At 45.0% G+C, this 23,075-nt stretch overlaps 1 protein-coding gene across 1 annotated transcript in view; it reads right to left on the reverse strand.

The window, feature by feature from the left end:
- The window catches only part of COL4A2 (collagen type IV alpha 2 chain), a 372,124-nt gene that overhangs the window by 337,721 nt on the left and 11,328 nt on the right, over positions 1 to 23,075 (reverse strand). Inside the window, exon 2 of the mRNA XM_069757929.1 lies at positions 19,388 to 19,479. Within this exon, the coding sequence (XP_069614030.1) occupies positions 19,388 to 19,455 (68 nt within the window). The 5' untranslated portion in view covers positions 19,456 to 19,479. The remainder of the gene's footprint in view (positions 1 to 19,387; positions 19,480 to 23,075) is intronic.

Here is a 23,075-nt window from a genome sequence, read left to right on the forward strand (position 1 = left end):
AGGACGGGGACCTGGCAACAGTTGCACAAACACAAACACTAAAAAACTATTGGGGAAGGTGCCTTTTATACCAGATGCGTCCCAGCTATTGGCTGGGGGCATCATTGCAGATGAGCGTGCTGCCCCTTAAATATAAGGGGAGCACGCCCACTAGGTGTGCTGCTTTAAGCCTATGTGGCGTGCACAGGATAAGGAGGGGAGGAGCGTGAGGATGCTGCCATGGTGGTGAGCCTGCCAGCAATAGCTGTTACAGTCAGCACTTTGAACATCCAGGTGCTTCACAGAATTTTATACTGTTGAGTCGTGAAAATAAAATATCACATTTTTCCCAGAAAAATGTTGATTTAGTCCCATTTTATTTTCACAAGGGTAACAAGAGAAAATGCACCATTAAATTTGTTGTGCAATTTCTTCTGAGTACGCTCATTCCCCATATGTGGTGGAAAACTACTGTTTAGCCGCATAGCAGGTAGCAGGGCTCGGAAGGGAAGGAGCACCATTTGACTTTTGGGGCACAAAATTGGATGGAATCGATAGCGCACGCCATGTTGATCTGCCTTAACAGTGGAAAACCATCACAAGTCACCACATTTTGGGAAGTACACCCTTTATGGAATTTATCTAGATGTGTGGTGAGCACCTTGAATCCCAAGGTGCTTCACAGAATTTTATAATGTTGAGCTGTGAAATTAGAAAATCACAATTTTCCCACAAAAATTACCTTAGCCTCAATTTTTTTATTTTCACAAGGGTACCAAGAAAAAATGGACACCAAAATTGTTGTGCAGTTTATCCTGAGTTTGTCAATAAAATGTATGTTGTTGGAACTACTAATTGGACACACTACCAAGCTCCAAAAGGAAGGAGTAATGTTTTGGAGGGCAGATTTTGATGGAATGGTCTGTTGGCACCATGTAAAGTTTGGAGAGCCCTTGATGGGCCTGAACAGTGAAAATACCCCACAAGTGATTCTATTTAGGAACCTACACCCCTAAAAGAATATATCTAGATGTATGGAGCACCTTGAACCCGCAGGTGCTTCACAGAATGTTACAAAATTGAGCAGTAAAATTGGAAAAAAATTGATTTTTCACACAAAAATGTTGGTTTAGCAAAACATTTTTTCATTTTCAAAGGTTTAGCAAGAGAAAATTGTCCTTAAAATGTGTTGTGCAGTTTCTCCTGAATACAACAACACCTCATGTGTGGTTGGAAACTACTGTCTGGATACACTGCCGAGCTTCAAAAGGAGAAAGTGACATTTTGGAGTGCAGACTTTGATGGAATGGTTTGCGGGAGTCATGTTACGTTTTGAGAAGCCCCGATGTGGCTAAACAGTGGAAACCTCCATAAGTGACCCCATTTTGAAAAGTAATGATAATAATGCTTTTTTTTTACTGGGGCACAAATTAATAATGTGGTGTTATGTGTAAGTTGTGGGGAGTACATCAGACTATAAAAGGGTGCTGTGTTTAGAGATGAGCGAGTTTGAGCAGGTCAGGGCTTATTCGGCAAGCTATAGCGGTTACCGAATAAGCTGCTGAGGGAACCCGACTTCCTGGATCGCCCCTGGCTGATCAGCTGTTCGGCTCCACAGCTGCATGTGTTGTGGCTGTGTGACAGTCACGTCACATGCATGGAGAACATTATTATTATTATTTATTTATATAGCACCATTAATTCCATGGTGCTGTACATGAGAAGGGGTTACATCAAAATACAAATATCATTTACAGTAAACAAAACTAACAATGACACACTGGTACAGAGGGAAGAGGGCCCTGCCCTTGCGGGCTTACATTCTACAAGATTATGGGGAAGGAGACAGTAGGTCGAGGGTTGCAGTAGCTCCAATGGTGTTGAGCTGGCCGTGTGGTCTTTATAGGCTGTAAGCTTCCTTGAAGAGGTGGGTTTTCAGGTTTCTTTTGAAGGATCCAAAAGTAGTGGATAACCGGATGTGTTGGGGCACTGAATTCCAGAGGATGGGTGATATTCGAGAGAAGTCTTGGATGCGATTAAGTGAGGAGCGAATAAGCGTGGAGGAGAGGAGGAGGTGTTGGGAGGAACGGAGATTACATGAGGGAAGATATTGAGAGATTAGTGTGGAAATATACGGAGGAGAAAGGTTATGGATGGCTTTGTAGGTCAGTGTTAGTAATTTAAACTGGATACGCTGGGAAATTGGGAGCCAGTGAAGGGATTTGCAAAGAGGTGAAGCAGGAGTATAGCGAGGAGAAAGATGAATTAGTCAGGCAGCAGAGTTAAGGCAAATCCAACAGAAAATAGATACTCCAGCTCCGATAAAAACTTGAAATCTTTAATAATCCAAATGGTTAAAATAGACAATCCTTACATGTGGTGGACCAGACAGGTGTTTGTAATAGATAAGGCTACGCGTTTCGACCTGAATCGGTCTTACTCATGCCAGTCAGGCAGCAGAGTTAAGGACAGACTGGAGGGGTGTGAGAGTGTTAGAAGGTAAGCCACAGAGGAGTATGTTGCAGTAGTCGAGGCGGGAGATGATTAGGGCATGCACGAGCATTTTGGCAGAGTGTGGGTCAAGGAAAGGACGGATTCTGGAAATATTTTTGAGCTGGAGGCGACAGGAGGTGGCAAGAGCTTGGATGTGCGGTTTGAAGGACAGGGAAGAGTCAAGGGTTACTCCGAGGCAGCGGATTTTGGGGACAGGGGAAAGTGTGATTTCATTTATTTTGATAGATAGATCAGGTAGGGAAGATGCGTGATGGAGGAAAGATAATGAGTTCAGATTTGTCCACATTGAGCTTGAGGAAGCGAGAGGAGAAGAAGGAGGATATGTGTTATGAAAGGCAATTCAGTACTACAATGGACATATCGGTCAGAGCACATACAGTGATCTGACAATAACCCAAAATCATAGAACGAGCTCTGAGATGTGGGAACTCTGCAGACCGCAATCCCTAATCCTCACCAAACAACACTAGAGGCAGCCGTGGATTGCGCCTAACTCTGCCTGTGCAACTCGGCACAGCCTGAGAAACTAACTAGCCTGAAGATAGAAAATAAGCCTACCTTGCCTCAGAGAAATACCCCAAAGGAAAAGGCAGCCCCCCACATATAATGACTGTGAGTTAAGATGAAAAGACAAACGTAGAGATGAAATAGATTCAGCAAAGTGAGGCCCGACTTTCTTAACAGATCGAGGATAGAAAAGGTAACTTTGCGATCTACACAAAACCCTAAAGAAAACCATGCAAAGGGGGCAAAAAGACCCTCCGTACCGAACTAACGGCACGGAGGTACTCCCTTTGCGTCCCAGAGCTTCCAGCAACAAATTAGACAAGCTGGACAGAAAAAATAGCAAACAAATAGCAAAGAAGAACTTAGCTATGCAGAGCAGCAGGCCACAGGAATGATCCAGGGAAAAGCAAGTCCAACACTGGAACATTGACAGGAAGCCAGGATCAAAGCATTAGGTGGAGTTAAGTAGAGAAGCACCTAACGACCTCACCAGATCACCTGAGGGAGGAAACTCAGAAGCCGCAGTACCACTTCCCTCCACCAACAGAAGCTCACAGAGAGAATCAGCCGAAGTACCACTTATGACCACAGGAGGGAGCTCTGCCACAGAATTCACAACAGTACCCCCCTTGAGGAGGGGTCACCGAACCCTCACCAGAGCCCCCAGGCCGACCAGGATGAGCCACATGAAAGGCACGAACAAGATCGGGAGCATGGACATCAGCGGCAAAAACCCAGGAATTATCTTTCTGAGCATAACCCTTCCATTTAACCAGATACTGGAGTTTCCGTCTAGAAACACGAGAATCCAAAATCTTCTCCACAATATACTCCAATTCCCCCTCCACCAAAACCGGGGCAGGAGGATCAACAGATAGAACCATAGGTGCCACGTATCTCCGCAACAATGACCTATGGAATACGTTATATATGGAAAAAGAATCTGGAAGGGTCAGACGAAAAGACACAGGATTAAGAACCTCAGAAATCCTATACGGACCAATGAAACGAGGTTTAAACTTAGGAGAGGAAACCATAGGAATATGATGAGAAGATAACCAAACCAGATCCCCAACACGAAGTCGGGGACCCACACGGCGTCTGCGATTAGCGAAACGTTGAGCCTTCTCCTGGGACAAGGTCAAATTGTCCACTACATGAGTCCAAATCTGCTGCAACCTGTCCACCACAGTATCCACACCAGGACAGTCCGAAGACTCAACCTGTCCTGACGAGAAACGAGGATGGAACCTAGAATTGCAGAAAAATGGCGAAACCAAGGTAGCCGAGCTGGCCCGATTATTAAGGGCGAACTCAGCCAAAGGCAAAAAGGACACCCAGTCATCCTGATCGGCAGAAACAAAGCATCTCAGATATGTTTCCAAGGTCTGATTGGTTCGTTCGGTCAGGCCATTAGTCTGAGGATGGAAAGCCGAGGAAAAAGACAAGTCAATGCCCATCCTACCACAAAAGGTTCGCCAAAACATTGAAACAAACTTGGAACCTCTGTCAGAAACGATATTCTCTGGAATGCCATGTAAACGAACCACATGCTGGAAGAACAATGGCACCAAATCAGAGGAGGAAGGCAATTTAGACAAGGGTACCAGATGGACCATCTTAGAAAAGCGATCACAGACCACCCAAATGACTGACATCTTTTGAGAAACGGGAAGATCAGAAATAAAATCCATAGAGATATGTGTCCAAGGCCTCTTCGGGACCGGCAAGGGCAAAAGCAACCCACTGGCACGAGAACAGCAGGGCTTAGCCCGAGCACAAATCCCACAGGACTGCACAAAAACACGCACATCCCGCGACAGAGACGGCCACCAAAAGGATCTAGCCACCAAGTCTCTGGTACCAAAGATTCCAGGATGACCAGCCAACACCGAACAATGAACCTCAGAGATAACTTTATTGATCCACCTATCAGGGACAAACAGTCTCTCCGCTGGACAACGATCAGGTTTATTAGCCTGAAATTTTTGCAGCACCCGCCGCAAATCAGGGGAGATGGCAGACACAATTACTCCTTCCTTAAGGATACCCGCCGGCTCAGACAACCCCGGAGAGTCGGGCACAAAACTCCTAGACAGAGCATCCGCCTTCACATTTTTAGAGCCCGGAAGGTACGAAATCACAAAGTCAAAACGGGCAAAAAACAGCGACCAACGAGCCTGTCTAGGATTCAACCGCTTAGCAGACTCAAGATAAGTCAAGTTCTTATGATCAGTCAATACCACCACGCGATGCTTAGCTTCTTCAAGCCAATGACGCCACTCCTCGAATGCCCACTTCATGGCCAGCAACTCTCGGTTGCCCACATCATAATTTCGCTCAGCAGGCGAAAACTTCCTGGAAAAAAAAGCGCATGGTTTCATCACTGAGCAATCAGAACCTCTCTGCGACAAAACAGCCCCTGCTCCAATCTCAGAAGCATCAACCTCGACCTGGAACAGAAGAGAAACATCTGGTTGACACAACACAGGGGCAGAAGAAAAACGACGCTTCAAGTCTTGAAAAGCTTCCACAGCAGCAGAAGACCAATTAACCAAATCAGCACCCTTCTTGGTCAAATCGGTCAATCGTTTGGCAATACTAGAAAAATTGCAGATGAAGCGACGATAAAAATTAGCAAAGCCCAGGAACTTTTGCAGACTTTTCAGAGATGTCGGCTGAGTCCAATCATGGATGGCTTGGACCTTAACAGGATCCATCTCGATAGTAGAAGGGGAAAAAATGAACCCCAAAAATGAAACCTTCTGCACACCAAAGAGACACTTTGATCCCTTCACAAACAAAGAATTAGCACGCAGGACCTGAAAAACCGTTCTGACCTGCTTCACATGAGACTCCCAATCATCCGAGAAGATCAAAATGTCATCCAAGTACACAATCAGGAATTTATCCAGGTACTCTCGGAAGATGTCATGCATAAAGGACTGAAACACTGATGGAGCATTGGCAAGTCCGAATGGCATCACTAGATACTCAAAATGACCCTCGGGCGTATTAAATGCAGTTTTCCATTCATCTCCTCGCCTGATTCGCACCAGATTATACGCACCACGAAGATCTATCTTGGTGAACCAACTAGCCCCCTTAATCCGAGCAAACAAATCAGACAGCAGCGGCAAGGGGTACTGAAATTTGACCGTGATTTTATTTAGAAGGCGGTAATCAATACAAGGTCTCAGCGAACCATCCTTCTTGGCCACAAAAAAGAACCCTGCTCCCAAAGGCGACGACGACGGGCGAATATGCCCCTTCTCCAGGGATTCCTTCACATAACTGCGCATAGCGGCGTGCTCAGGCACGGATAAATTAAACAGTCGACCTTTTGGGAATTTACTACCAGGAATCAAATTGAGAGCACAATCACAATCCCTATGCGGAGGTAGGGCATCGGACTTGGGCTCATCAAATACATCCCGGTAATCAGACAAGAACTCTGGAACCTCAGAAGGGGTGGATGACGAAATTGACAGAAATGGAACATCACCATGTACCCCCTGACAACCCCAGCTGGACACCGACATGGATTTCCAATCTAATACTGGATTATGGGCTTGTAGCCATGGCAACCCCAACACGACCACATCATGCAGATTATGCAACACCAGAAAGCGAATAACCTCCTGATGTGCAGGAGCCATGCACATGGGCAGCTGGGTCCAGTATTGAGGCTTATTCTTGGCCAAAGGCGTGGCATCAATTCCTCTCAATGGAATAGGACACTGCAAGGGCTCTAAGAGAAACCCACAACGCTTAGCATACTCCAAGTCCATCAAATTCAGGGCAGCGCCTGAATCCACAAATGCCATGACAGAATACGATGACAAAGAGCAGATCAAGGTAATGGACAGAAGAAATTTTGACTGTACCGTACCAATGGTGGCAGACCTAGCGAACCGCTTAGTGCGCTTAGGACAATCGGAGATAGCATGAGTGGAATCACCACAGTAGAAACACAGCCCATTCAGACGTCTGTGTTCTTGCCGTTTAACTCTGGTCAAAGTCCTATCGCACTGCATAGGCTCAGGTTTAAGCTCAGGTAATACCGCCAAATGGTGCACAGATTTACGCTCACGCAAGCGTCGACCGATCTGAATGGCCAAAGACATAGACTCATTCAAACCAGCAGGCATAGGAAATCCCACCATGACATCCTTAAGGGCTTCAGAGAGATCCTTTCTGAACATAGCTGCCAGCGCAGATTCATTCCATTGAGTGAGCACGGACCACTTTCTAAATTTCTGACAATATACCTCTATCTCATCCTGACCCTGACAAAGAGCCAGCAAATTTTTCTCTGCCTGATCCACTGAATTAGGTTCATCGTACAGCAATCCGAGCGCCAGGAAAAACGCATCGATATTACTCAATGCAGGATCTCCTGGCGCAAGAGAAAATGCCCAGTCCTGAGGGTCGCCGCGCAAAAAAGAAATAACAATCAAAACCTGTTGAACTGGATCACCAGAGGAGCGAGGTTTCAAGGCCAGAAATAATTTACAATTATTTTTGAAACTCAGAAACTTAGTTCTATCTCCAAAAAACAAATCAGGAATAGGAATTCTTGGTTCCAACATAGCTTTCTGATCAATAGTGTCTTGAATCTTTTGTACTCTTGCCGAGAGCTGATCCACAAATGAAGACAGACTTCTAATGTCCATCGCTACACCTGTGTACTGAACCACCCAAATGTCTAGGGGAAAAAAAAGGCAAAACACAGTGCAAAGAAAAAAAAATGGTCTCAGAACTTCTTTTTTCCCTCTATTGAGAATCATTAGTACTTTTGGCTTCCTGTACTGTTATGAAAGGCAATTCAGTACTACAATGGACATAGCGGTCAGAGCACATACAGTGATCTGACAATAACCCAAAATCATAGAACGAGCTCTGAGACGTGGGAACTCTGCAGACCGCAATCCCTAATCCTCACCAAACAACACTAGAGGCAGCCGTGGATTGTGCCTAACTCTGCCTATGCAACTCGGCACAGCCTGAGAAACTAACTAGCCTGAAGATAGAAAATAGGCCTACCTTGCCTCAGAGAAATACCCCAAAGGAAAAGGCAGCCCCCCACATATAATGACTGTGAGTTAAGATGAAAAGACAAACGTAGAGATGAAATAGATTCAGCAAAGTGAGGCCCGACTTTCTTAACAGATCGAGGATAGAAAAGGTAACTTTGCGGTCTACACAAAACCCTAAAGAAAACCACGCAAAGGGGGCAAAAAGACCCTCCGTACCGAACTAACGGCACGAAGGTACACCCTTTGCGTCCCAGAGCTTCCAGCAACAAATTAGACAAGCTGGACAGAAAAAATAGCAAACAAATAGCAAAGAAGAACTTAGCTATGCAGAGCAGCAGGCCACAGGAATGATCCAGGGAAAAGCAAGTCCAACACTGGAACATTGACAGGAAGCCAGGATCAAAGCATTAGGTGGAGTTAAGTAGAGAAGCACCTAACGACCTCACTAGATCACCTGAGGGAGGAAACTCAGAAGCCGCAGTACCACTTCCCTCCACCAACAGAAGCTCACAGAGAGAATCAGCCGAAGTACCACTTATGACCACAGGAGGGAGCTCTGCCACAGAATTCACAACAGATATGGCTGATAGACACTCTGGGATTCTGGAGAGCAGAGAGGTGACATCTGGGCCAGAGAGGTAGATCTGAGTGTCATCGGCATATAGATGGTACTGGAAGCCATAGGACCTTATGAGTTGTCCCAGGCCGAGTGTATAGATTGAGAAGAGTAAGGGTCCTAGGACAGAGCCTTGGGGGACTCCAACAGAGAGGGGGCAAGATGAAGAGGTAGTATGGGAGTAGGAAACGCTAAGTACGGTTGGCAAGGTATGAGGAGATCCAAGATAGGGCAAGGTCTTTGACCCCAAAGGAAGAGAGGATCTGTAGTAGGAGGCAGTGGTCAACTGCGTCGAAGGCAGAGGACAGGTCTAGGAGGAGGAGTATAGAGAATTGTCTGTTAGCTTTGGCTGTAATTCGTTAGTAATTTTGGTCAGGGCAGTCTCAGTGGAATGGTGGGGACGGAAGCCAGATTATAGGTTGTCAAAGAGTTAGATGCAAAGTGAGAGGAAAGTTCAGCAAGGACGTGCTGTTCAAGGAGTTTGGAAGCAAATGGGAGCAAAGATATGGGGCGATAGCTGGACATATTGCTTGGGTCAAGGGATGGCTTTTTGAGGATAGGTGTGATTGTGGCATGTTTGAAGGCAGAGGGGAAGGTACCAGAAGTTAGTGAAAGGTTAAAGAGATGGGTTAGGGATGGGATTAGTGTGGTGGTGAGGTTGGGGAGGAGGTGGGATGGGATGGGGTCAAGTGCACAAGTGGTGAGGTGTGATTTGGAGAGAAGATGAGCAAGCTCCCCTTCAGAGATTTTGGAGAGTGAAGTTATGGGGTTTGGGCATTGGTCTCTCATACAAAGGGGTTGTGGTGGTTGGACAACAAAGACTTGCCTTGTTTGGTCTATCTTAATTTTGAAGTGCGTGGCAAAGTCCTCGGCAACGATTAGGGAACTCGGAGGGGGCAGTGGTGGGTGGAGGAGGGAGTTAAAAGTGTTGAACAACTGTTTGGGATTGTGGGATAAGGAAGATACAAGGGTTGTGAAGTAGGCCTGTTTAGCAGAGGTGAGAGCTGATTTGAATGCCAGTGTTGCTTGTTTGAGTGCAGTGAAATCAACTTGCGAATGCGTTTTCTTCCAACGCCGTTCTGCAATTCTGGATACTTGCCGAAGCTTTTTACTGATATTATTGTGCCAGGGTTGTCTATTGGTTCGTCACACTCTGCCATGCATGACAGGGGTGACCATGTCAATAGCTGATGCAAGAGTGGCATTGTAGAAAGTGCAGCGCCCCGGAGACCTGGTCGTTGCAGTATAGCGCTCTGCCACTAAGGGGAGCAGCGGTACGTCTGAAGGCACTAAGGAGTTCTCCTGACCAGGTATCACCAGAACACATTACACTTCACACTCCGGCCACTAGGGGGAGAAAAAGGCTTTATTTATTGGGCCACTCCTCACACTGGTAAAACTAGGGGCTGGGGAGGAAGTTAGTCAGAAGCTGACTGGGTTGGAACTAGGCAACATCCCGTGGCAGGGGGGGTTGCAGGGAGAAGGCACAGGGGGGTCCCTGTCAGGCGTGGGAACCTGGCAGGTGCCTAGCGAACAGAACAGATTGTAACGGAACCGCGCCTGCACACCTTGCGGTGGTATCTTAAGAAAGAGACAAGAAGGGAAGAATATTGTTGAACAGTGTAAACGAGATCAGCACAAAGGAGAGCCAGTAAGAGTCGTGCCGAGAGAGGAAGGCAACATCTTACTGAGGCGCGTAGTCGGTGGCCGGATCACCGTAGGAGTAACTGACTTCAGGCCTTACTTCAAATTCCGCTGGACAGTTGATTATAGGTTGGCTGTCTACCATCTACACCTACGAAGACATAGGGAGCAACATTGGGAGAGGGGCGTCTCTAGGGTCCCAGAAGACCTCCAAGCCTTCCCGTCATACGGGTGGCGTCCTAGTCCTAACATATCTGGGGGACGTTAGAAACTAGCAACATCTGGAACCAAAGAACGAGAGAGAGAGAAAGCTGTAGAGAACGAACGAAAGAGAACAGCAGTTGTGAGGACTATTCCGAATGCTCAGCAGGGTAGGACTACAACACACAGGCGCTATTGGTAGGCAACGATTTCCATCTGCGAGGGAAACTCTGGATGTGCCCATCGGACCGGCCGGTCTCTGATAGCCCGGTTGAACGTGCTCTGGACTGAGTATATTGAAGCCTTCAGTAAAAAGGTAAAGAGACTGCAACCTTGTGTCCTCGTTATTGCCTGCACCCCACACCATCACCATCCACCTTACTGGGAAGCCCTGGGGATATACTTCACCTGTGGAAAGGTATACCATCCAGCTGCCATTCCATCACCCCAGCGGACCCCACAGCAGCATCGGTCACCCTGACCGAACACCACAGGTGGCATCACGAACCCCTGACAGACTGTACTACCACCTTCATTGGACGCCCCTTAGCAGGGTCACGACCGGGTCCAGCCATCGTGACAACCGCAGAACCGAAGGAGAAGAGACCGGTACCGAGTGACTTGTGGCCCTGTGTCTGGGGGCGCTCCAAAAGCAGTGGCAGTGTCTGTGTCGTGGAGTGAGGATATAGAGGACAGTGGTAGGATAGAGTCAGAGAGTGTGTTGGTGTCTAGGTGAGCAAGTGCGTCGGTGTGCATGGTGCTGGACATGGGTGACAGGTAAGGGGGACAGGGATGAGAAAGTGAGTAGATGGTGGTCAGATAGAGGGAGAGGGGAAGTTGTGACATTGGATAGGGAGCATAAACAGGTGAAGACCAGGTCTAATTTGTGTCCGTCTGTGTGGGTGGCTGAGGAGGACCACTGAGTAAGTCCAAAGGATGAAGTAAGGGACAGGAGTTTGGAGGCTGCTGACTGGTGGGTGTCAATGGGGATGTTGAAGTCACCCATGATGATGGTGGAAATGTCAGCAGACAGAAAGTGAAGGAGCCAGGTGGAGAATTGGTCAGTGGTCGGGCCCGGAGGTCGGTATATGATGGCCATTTGGAGGTTGTAGGGGGAGTAGATGCGGATAGAGTGGACTTCAAAAGAGGGGAGGATAAGGGAGGGTAGAGGTGGGATTGGGTTAAAGGTACAGTTGGAAGAAAGTAGAAGGCCCATTCCTCCACCATGTTTGTTGCCAGAGCGAGGAGTGTGGGTGAAGTGGAGGCCACCGTAACATAGTGCAGCAGGGGAGGCTGTGTCAGAGGGTGTCAGCCATGTTTCGGTGATGCCCAGAAAGAAAAGATTACGAGAGGTAAAGAGGTCGTGAATCACGTGGAGTTTATTGCAGATGGAGCGGGCATTCCATAGTGATCCAGAGAGAGGGTGAAGGGGGGTGGTCGTCATGGGAACGTATTTAAAGTGGGCAAGATTTCGGGTGTTTATATTGGGTTGGGAGCGATAGGAGGAGGTAGTAATAGGAGGTATGAGCTGTTTGGGCCCAGGGTTGGGAAGTATGTCTCCAGCAATGAGGAGAAGCAGAGAGAGACAGAGCAGGTGGGAGAAGGAGAGTGGGCGGCTTGCTTTGTGTTTTATTAGGAGAGATTTGAGGTTGAGGAGCAGGTCAGCAGAAGAGGTTAGGTGGGGAGGCAGGAGGGAAGGAGAGATTATTACTTGGTTAGGGGGTGCTGGGGTTTGAGGATAGCGAAGGAGAGTGAGGAGTAAGGGAGCCAAAACTGTTAGGGCATATGTCAGCATGATGAGAATAAGTGTGGCGGAAAGGGAATGAAATTTAGTACATTTAGAGAACATGTTTGTTTCTGAGTGCAGGATTCACAATGGTAAATTGTGTCCTTTCATATTCCACTCTTATTTTACACTGCACTTTTTTGTGTTTTTCTCTTCCTGGTAGTTTGGGGATCCTCACCAGGAAAATGTTGACTTGATACAATCACCTTCCTGACTGTCAAACATTAGCGCCTTAACTACGCCCTGAAACTGAAGGAAACTTCCTGCATTGCCTGCACATCAAAACAGCACAAAAGCATTGTACAGTGCCATCTGTACAATGTGCATGGCCAAGTTTTTGTACCAGACTTTTGTTTTTCGCATTGCACTGTGTGGTTTGAGCATCTGATCTGAGAGCTCTACATTGAATGAACTTATTATAATCCAGGATACAATCTGACTTTGAGACTTTGGTTGTGGCACCTCAGACAGTGACAGTGGAGCTGTTGTCACAGCGTATTGTCATCAAGATAAGAAAAAGATAAAGGGATGTCACCAACACTACGCTGTGCACTCACCTAATGCCCTACCTGTTAAGCAACTTGGAACCAACCATTCTTTTTCTGCAAAACGAAAACGGATGTCACTAACTTTATGAAATCCACTCCCCAATGTGCTACCCATGAGGCTACTCGGTACAGATTTTTTTTTTGCGAAGCAAAAACACGTCACTAAAACATCCGTTACCCTAAATTGCTAACTCCTTACCTATAAAGCTACTCAGTACTACTATTATTTTTTTCTAGAGAAAAAACTGGACATCAAAAACACTGAGACATCCGCTACTCCACTTGTAGTAAAAAAAAAAAGTTCCTTGGCACAACCTCTGATCAGCAGCAAACTGATTAGAGAACTGTGACAGCGAAAAGTGCACATGTTAGTGTTGCAAAAAAATCTGTGCCAAAAACTGAGAGTGAATGCTCAGCGGAAAATGCAATTAGGGTGTACATGCAGGACTCCCCCCCCCCCAAAAAAAAAAAGTGCGCCAAAAATGCAATAGGGAAGTGGGGGAATGGAGTTAGGGGGGATGGGCTGTATTTTGGGGGGAGCTGGAACAGGGATTTGGAACTGCTGCTGCTGCAGTGATCACAGATCAGTCATACAGCATACAGCACAGCAAACAGCACAACACAGAAGATCACAGGAGATGCAGTCGGATCGCACTGGCCACCAATGAAGTATTTCTCTCAGGTAAACAGAGGGGGTAAAATGCTGCGATTGGCTGGAATTGATCAGGCTATCATAGCGAATGCGACAACAGCCATCTGTACTCCACCACGATGAAGCATGGTGCCAGAACTTGCCATGTCAAGTGGTGCTGTGGGCAGTGTCTGACCCTTGCAAATGAGGAAAATGGAGAACATATTACCTTAAAGGTGAACAAGATGGCAGACAACGGCACAAACTCCAAGTTGGCGGACAGCAGCGTCAGTCCCAAGATGGCAATGGCTGGTGGTCCGAAGAATTGTTGTCCACTCCAACAATATGCATTGTTGGAGTGGACAACATCTGAAGGTGCGATGACGAAGTGCCCATCCTACCGGACTGAAAACCTCAAGGAAGAGTTGTGCCAGAGCCAAGGTCCGATCCAGAAGAGGTGGAGTGTCGCAGAAGGAGGTGTGGTCCAGCAAGCAAGACGACCCTTTGGGTGAGAAAAATCAAGTGAAGCAGGTGTGTTTGGAGGTGGATTCATGGGGAATGACAGAAGAGGTGGCAGCTGAATCACTAGTACAGCCCCGGAAGGACGGAGCAAATCAAGCGAAAAGGGAGCGGTGAGTAACTGGCCGACACAATTTTGCTTACAGCACAGGACTGGATCAGGTGAGCAGCAGAATAGAAGAAATGGAGGTATCCTCTGGCATGTGAAACTGTAGGCCAGGCAATGCCACTATCGATATCAGTTTAGTGTCAGATGAGAATTTGAGGGCCCTGTGGGAGAAAATGCTGAAGAGAGGGAAGCTCTGAAACCTGCCCCCTGTATTCCCCAAAGGGGGATCGGCCCAAGACGTTCACCTGGACCCCTTTCAGGACGAAATCAAAAGGATTCCTATGGTCATGGAAGTTGACAGGAGACATAGAGGAGTAAATGAGAGAGGACGTGCTGACCCGGGAGTGGCTTAGGCCTTGAAGCAAGCCTTATTCGAAGAACAGTGCACTGAGGGCCAGGTAATCAATTTTAATTGTTCTGTAAAGTGTGGTGCCGCAAAGGCTGGTACGTGCTGGGGGGTAACTGACCAGAGAAGACATTGAAAAGTGGGAGGAGGAGGCTGACTTTGAAAGACAACACCAGCATCAGCGCTGCACTCCGCCATTGGAACCCAATTTCCCAGGAACAGAAGTAGGACACGCAAGAGCGCCGCAAAGAGGATGAGGATACCCAGACCGTTCGGGCTGAGGAAGAGGAGAAGGAACATCCTGGTGCCAAAATATCTCATGTGGTTGGTTTTGGTTCTAATATTTGCATTTCGGGGAACACCTTAGCACAGGTGTTCATAACGGGGACATGACTGCTTCAGGATGACTACTGTAGGCAGCAGTATCCTGATCAGCTGTGGAGGTGGAACTGACCTCCATCTCCTGACTCCTGGGCAGCCTGGAAAAAGAAGAACCTGTGAAGGTAATTGACATTTCTATGTCTGTTACAGGTTCTTCTTAAAAGCTGTCTTCTCTAAGGCTTATTCTTCTACTACGTTATAGAGTTCTTCAGAGCAAGTCAGGGTGAGTAGGGCTCAGGGGACTCCAACTGCTAAAGTAGTTCCCTCTCAGTTGTGCAAAGTTTGCAGCCTGTTGCTGTGTTAGGTCTAGGGTCCCAGTTAAAGGGACATGGACACTTGGTCCAGGGTCCCAATCCAGTTGGACCAGAGTCCAAATGACTCAGAAAAGAAGCGAGAAGTCAGTTTTCAGGAGAACAGAGTGAATTTGACTGTTAACTAAGTTTTGAATTTAAATGTGTGTTATGCTTTTTTTTCTCCAGTTCAGTATGGTTGAGGATGACCATCATATGCTTTGGGGGTATGTGAGAGGGTGAGCAGTAGCTCAAGAAGACATTGTGTAAAGTGCGTTGAATTTGCTAAAGGTGTTGTTGTTTGCATAATTTGCCTTTCTTGCTATTTTGTATCATAGCACAGAAAAAAATGATAAAAATCTTATTTTAGGCTGACTTAAGCAGAGAATGATATGCAGTACCACTTTTATCTATATCTACAAGCCTACAAAAACACTTCAAATATTCAGCAGATCTAGATATATATTAGTATTGATGTTCCAGATACCAATAAACATTCATTTATGCCCCAAATTGAAAAATGAGGGTGCATCTTATAGTCCGAATGTAGCTTACTGGTAGGCTGCGGAAGTGGTGGAGCAGGGTTGCCATTGTAGGAAGCCAGTGGCAGCAGCAGTGGGGCCATGCTGCTGGCCCTGAACTAGGAGGAGGACGTGTCCCGAGGAAGAGCGCAGTTCCTGCTGCGCAGTCTGACGTCACGGTGGACTTCTGAAAAATGACACTGGTTGTCAGTGCATGTGCAGATGTAGATCTCAGCTCAATGTCAAGATCTCAATCTGTGCATGTGCAGCGCCCCAGAGACCTGGTTGTTGCAGTAATGTCGCTCTGCCACTAAGGGGAGTGATGGTACGTCTGATGGCACTAAAGGAGTTCATCTGACCAGGTATCACCAGCACCAATTACACTTCACACTCCGGCCACTAGGGGGAGCAAAAGGTTTTATTTATTAGGCCACTCCTCACACTGGTAAAACTAGGGGTTGGATAGGAAGTTAGACAGAAGCTGACTGGGTTTTGCCCAGGCAACATCCCGTGGCAGGGGGAGTTGCGGGGGAGACTTCAGGGGAGTCCCTGTCAGGTGTGGGAACCTGGCAGAGACTTAGCAACAAGAACAGAACGAAACGGAACCGCGCCTGCACTACATTGCGGCGGTATCCTTAGAAAGGACACGAAGCGAAGGATATTGTGGACAGTGAGAAACGAGATCAAGCACAAAGGAGAGCCAGTAGGAGTTGTGCCCCGAGAACGACAACATCCTACTGAGGCACGTAGCCGGTGACCGGAACACCGAGGAAGTAACTGACTTTATGCCTTACTTCAAATACCGCAGGACAGTTAAATTATAGGTTGGCTGTCTACCTTACATCACCTAAGCAGACATAGGGGGCAACCGGGGAGAGGGGTGTCTCTAGGGTCCCAGAATAGCTCCGAGCCTTCCCGTCAAACGGGTGCGTCCTAGCCATAACAAACTTGGGGGACGGAGAGAGAAAGAACGAGAAAGAACGAGAACAGAAGTTGTGAGGACTATCTCGAATGCTCAGCAGGGAAGCACTACAACACACAGGCGCTAGTGGTAGGCAACGATTTCCACCTGCAAAGGGAACTCTGGATATGCCTTTGGACCGGCCGGTCTCAAACAGCCATGTTAACAGTGCTCTGGATTGAGGATCCTGAAGTCACCAGTAAAGAGGTAAAGAGACTGCAACCCTGTGTCCTCGTTATTGACTGCACCTCACACCATCACCACCTGCACCACTGGGAAGCCCTGGGGATATACTTCACCTGTGGGAAGGTATACCATCTAGCTGCCATCACATCACCCCAGTGGACCCCGAGCAGCGTCGGTCACCCTGGCCGAATACCACAGGTGGCGTTACGAAACCTTGACAGACTTGTATCACCTTTTATTGGACGCCCCTTAGCAGGGTCACGGACCGGGTCCAGCCACCGTGGCATCCCCAGAACTGAGTCAGAGAGGACCGACACCGAGTAACCCGCGGCCCTGCGTCTGGGGGCGCTCCACATGCGCCAACAACACCTGCTGCCATTTTACTGAAGACTGACAGAAGATAAATGTGCACAGCGGGCCTCCTGCCTCACAATAATGGGACACACCCTCTTCCTAGCCCAGAGCCCGCTGCCTACCCCCCTGTAAGCTACATGTAAGACACGCCTGTAATGCCTGACATGCCTGATTCTGATGGCAGGATAAAAAATTTTTTTTCCTATTTTCCTCCTCTAAACTTAGGATGCGTATTATGGTCCGGTGCTTCTTAATAGTCTGAAAAATAGGGTACATTTTTTGGGTCACAGTAACAAGCGATCAAAACGTCACATCTATCCCAAATGGGTATCTATAAAAACATTGTCTCACCCCACAAGAAATAAGCCATGACACAGCTACATCGACCAAAAAATAAAAAATCTGGACATGTTTGGTATTGTCATAATCGTAACCATGAGCAGAATCATAATGTGAAGTCATTTTTACCGCAAAATGTACAACGCAAATACAATTCCCAAAAAACAATGTCAGAATTACGTGTTTTTTTCGCAAATTTTTCCCATTTGGAATTTTGTTCCCATTTTCCAGTACACTATGTAGTAAAATGAAAGGTGTTATGCAAAAGTACAACTCGGACCGCAAATAACAAGCCCTCATATATCTATATGGACAGAAAAATAAAAGTTATAGCTCTGTGAAGAATGGTAGGATAAAGCAACAACGAAATGATGGAAATTAACCTAGATGTGAAGGGGTTAACTTGCAGATATTGTGTGAATAGCGTTCTGAAGCTGCACGGAGCCCACACTGAGAGCCCTGCTTCTTGGAGGAAATTAACTTCGTTCTTACCGATGCAAAAAACTTGAATATATTGGTATTTTTACACCAGTCTCCACCAGCCCCACTAATTTTATGGAAAGTGAGCAGAGCTTTTCGAGGAAGGGTGTGGCCCATGCAACAAATTTATCATAGTTTACACCAAAAATGGTGGCATACATTATGGCAGCAGAAAAATGTATGAAAATCATGAAGAAGTACGCTTATCTTAAAGAATTTGGTGCATCTTAACCCAGTGCACTCTTCATCAAGAATAGTGTACAAAATGCCAGTCTGGATGAATCGGGGTCGCTGTCTGCAAGTTTGCTAGCTCACATTATACTCACCATTTCATGACTAACTCTTCTCATATGTCAATCTGTGCAGATTTTGCTTTGATCACAGGACTTTATTAGAGAGCAAGTTCTCTTTAGAGATTCTCTCTCATTAGGAGTACATTCACACAAATGTATTTTCGGTCTGAGACTTGACCATGATAAAAACTGAGCTCAAAAGGATAACAGTAGGACCAATGTTATTCAATTGGGCTTTTCAAGTGACATTCCAAATGTTCACTGGCAAATATATTGCATTAGTCACAAGTCTCTTCTGTATTTTGGATGACACTTGCCTATTCAAGTCTATATGTGTACAAAAAACGTTATCCAGCACCAATCATTCGCATAGCATCCAATTTTTACGGATAGATTGCAGTTATTAACATAAGAAACTGAGTTTGGTCTGGTAAATATAATTAATCGCTGATGTATAAAAAAAATGCCCTACTGTCACAGGGATATCAATACAGTTGAAATATTGTACGTTTGTACGTGTGTACTTAGCTTAAAGTCACGTTAAGGGCTTTAGTCATTTTAGTCTGTTCTACTATAAATAATAATAATAATAATAATACTCTACCCTATATACAAATGTGCAGCACAGAATACTTAATTTTAATTCTATATTATACAGTTAGATTTTTGCATGAATAGTTTTTAGGAGGTTCATCAAAGGTATGTCTTTGATATCAATCCTATAATAATTCTGACAAGAAAGTACATGTTTTGTGTAAAATTAGGTTTCCTTCATCTAGAACCATAAACTAGTATAACGTAAACGTAATTAAGAGCATCTGGAGCAGGCATTTACTCTTAAATAGCACTGTACCTTATGGCAACAATGAGATTTTTATTAGTGGACTGAAGAGACCTATAACACCACAAGAAACACACTGAACAGGCAGATTGTATGACTTATGGGTATACAGTTATACTCACTATTATAACAATTTAGTCTTGAGTACCAAGAGATAATAATTAGCAGCACATAACTAAGTGTATTATAAACATTCCTATTTCAAGATTTAATGTATTCTTAAAAACTATGCTTTAGGAGGGAAGAACTCTTACATGTTGTAAGTGTATAACTCAGATTACTTGCCCAGCAGCTGTGCTTACCATGACACACTCTTCTTCCATTGCTGATGGTTTCTATGACATCTTGTAATGCCTTCTGTGACCACCATCCTGGCTACTTTTCCCCAGGCTGTCTATTAAAAGAAACAGGAAAAAGGTAAAACGCACTGACATTGCTCAAAACCTTTCATTATATAAAGTTAACATAATTGCAAGTATTCACATAACCCATGAAAAGCAGTCTGATGTCCCAAGTGACAACATTACAGCTACATTTTATCATTCGCATTGAAACTCCAAAATCTGAAAGCCCCCATGGTTTTAGTGAATCAAACTTCAATAAATGTTTAGTTATGCCGTATTCAGGCATTCGTTTGTTGCTGTCCAAGTACAAACTACAATGCACTGACTGGCCTGGTGGTCGCTGACCTTAACTTGAAAGTCTCATACATGCCTTTGAAGCTGTTGAGTTTGGGATGTGTGAAGATGACCTAATCTGTATATTTTATGAAAATAAAATAGCCAGGCACATTTGTAGAACATAATTTGCTGTTTCCATAACTCACAAAGAAGTGTTAGAGGTGAGCGCAAACATGACCAGCTCTCCACTGTGGCACTCTGGCCACCTAAACACCTAAATAGCAGGAAATTTGTGAGAAGACCCATGTTCTTGACATAGATGTGGACTCTCAGTATATGACTTGCAACTATCAGACATCAATGTTAAAATCTAAATATGTCATAAATGTCTATGATGGGATTAGGAGTATATGGGCATGAAAGTTATTTTTTTTCAGCCAAGTTATTCAACACGATGATACAAGGGTAACAGGACAAAATGGACCCCAAAATATGTTGTGCAATTTTGCCCGAATACGCCGATACCCCATATCTGATGCAAAACTACTTCTTGGGCACATGACAGGGCTTGGAAGAGAAGGAGCATTATTTGGCTTTTGGAGTGCAAAATTGACTGGAATAAATAGCAGGCGCCATGTCGCCTTTGCAGAGCCCCTGATGAGCCTAAACCGTGGAAACCCCCTGCAAGTGACCCCATTTTGGAAACTACGCCCTTCAAGGAATTTATCTAGGGGTGTAATGAGCATTTTGAACCCACAGGTGCTTCAGAGAATTTTAAATTGGACAGTGAAAATTAAAAATAACTTTGTTTTAGCCGCAATTTTTTCATTTTCGCAAGGGCAATAGGAGAAAATGGACCATACAATTTGTTGTACAATTTTTCCTGAGTATGCTGATATCCCATATGTGATGGAAAACTACTGTTTGGATGCATGGCAGGGCTTGGAAGGGAAGAAGCGCCAGTTTACTTCTGAAGTGTAAAACTGTCTGGAATAGATTATAGACGCCATGTCGCATTTGGAGAACCGCCAAGGTTCCAGAACAGCAGAAACTCCCACAATTGACCCCATTTAGGAAACTACATCTGTTTGAAGAACTTTAAACCCACAGGTATTTCACATAATTGTATAACATTTGGCATTGAAAGTTAAAAGTTACATTTTTTCTACTAAAAAGTTGTTATAGCCACAAGTTTTTAATTTTCAAAGGGATAATAGGAGAAAATGTACCCCAAAATTTGTTACACAATGTCTCCTGAGTACATCAATGCCCTATATGTTTTCAACAATTACTTTTTAGGCACAGTGCAAAGCTCAGAAGGGAAGGAGCGCCATATCGGAGTGCAGATGTGCCTGGAATGGTTTGCAGGTGCCATGGGAGAGCCCTTGAGGTGTCAGTACAGCAGTATCCCCCATAAGCGACCACATTTTTCAAACTACACCCCTTAATGAAATTATCTAGGGGTACACTTAGCATACTGACACTACGTGTTTCATAAAATTTTACATATTTGAGCGTTGATAAACAAATTACATTTTTACCACTATAATGTTGTTTTAGACCCAGAATTTACATATTCAAAAGGGAAAAATGACCACATAATTTGTTACACAATTTCTTGTGAACGTGGCAATACCCCAGATGTGGCTGTAAGTGCTGTTTGGTCACACGGCGAGACTAAGGAGGGAAGTAGCGCTACTAGGAGAACAAATTTCGTAGAATAATTTGTGGACTCCACATACAGAGCTCTAAAGTGCCAGAAAAGCAGAATCCCCCTCAAGTGTAAATGTAAATCTGCCAGTGTAATGTCCAGTACATTGCATCCAGCTTGTGCTTCTGGAGACACACACCTGGTAAATTAGTGGGCTTCTCGCTACAGTAATGCCAAACATGTGGATGTTAACTCTGGTTTAGGCACACTGTGGCTCACTTTGCTCAGGAGGAAGGGGCATTTGGATTTCGAAGTGCAGATTTCACTGGATTTTTATTTTGATGGGAGCCATGTTACTTTTCCAGAGCTTGTGAGCTACCAGTAATTTGCACATTCCCTATATTTATATTAATATATGATAATATATGATGAACTTGAGTGAGGATTTGTTTCTTGTGGGTTGAGTAGAAGCTTTTATTGGTGGCATTTTGGGGAACAGAACATTTTGGATCACATTTATTATGTGCTCAACAGTGAGCACTTAAATCAGAGTTTCCATCTAAAACTACAAAATATGTGATTCGGATGAAACCCTTGAGAAATCCACTCACTAATGAGGCATAGTCACAAAGGTTTCAAAAGACAACATACACATGTAAAGTGAATCATTATAATGATATGAAAATAATATACGCATAGAAGGCAGATGCCGAAAAGCGCATTGGGGTGGACGCTTCCCTGGGACTGACTTGGACCCTTCTCCCCTCCATCTTCTACCAGGTACTATACCATAGAAGAAATATGCACCATCAAAAACACCATTAGTACTAGGTAGCGCTATCATCCAGTGGATAGGCCAAATAGCACCAAAAGTAGGACAGCTACAAAAAAAACAAAAAAAACGGAGTATACGGTCCACAATCATTATAAAAGGAATAATTTTAATGACAAATTCAATAAATACAACAGACATTTTATTCCAAAAGTATACATAATTACAAAATTAAATCAGAGAGACACAAACAATAAAGGATCAGGAAGATAACGGCTAGTGTGTCCTGACCAAAAACCAATAGGGGCATAATGTAAAGTGCTAGTGCCTTCCCACAAGAGGATCAAGGGGGTGAAGATCAATGTATGAAGCAGCTCATCCTATTGCTCAATGCATATGGTATGCTTCCAAATACTCTCCCCTCTCCCGAAAGTGCTTACCCATACTGGTAATTCAGGCAGGAACACACGCCTCTCCGCCACCGACGCGCATTTCGCGTGAGCTTTATCAAGCTTTATCAGATACTATACCATGCAATATTGTGGCAGTATATTTATACTTCACTTGATGTCATCAGTGTATTAGAATTTAATTAGCTGGCACAGATTTATGTGGTCACCAGTGCTTTAATAAGGTGACAGTATATGCACTTGCACTTTGCTATTATTTATTTATATTGCTTTTCTGGCCACACATTGCATCTGCCTTTTTATATAGGTCCATTTCTTAATTTTTTTTTATATTTATACATTATTTATATGTATCAGCAGCATAGTATTCACTATTGTTGTAAGCACTTTTCATATGTATCAGCAGCATAGTATTCACTATTGGTGTAAGCACTTTTCAAATTTTTATTACCACATTTTTTGCTGCTTTTGTTTCAATATCTATTTGTCCCCAGTGTAATGCGACCCCTTTTGTTCCTCTGAGCATTTGTTTTCACC

This window comes from Ranitomeya imitator, chromosome 3, assembly GCF_032444005.1.
Source record: "Ranitomeya imitator isolate aRanImi1 chromosome 3, aRanImi1.pri, whole genome shotgun sequence".
NCBI lineage: Eukaryota > Metazoa > Chordata > Amphibia > Anura > Dendrobatidae > Ranitomeya > Ranitomeya imitator.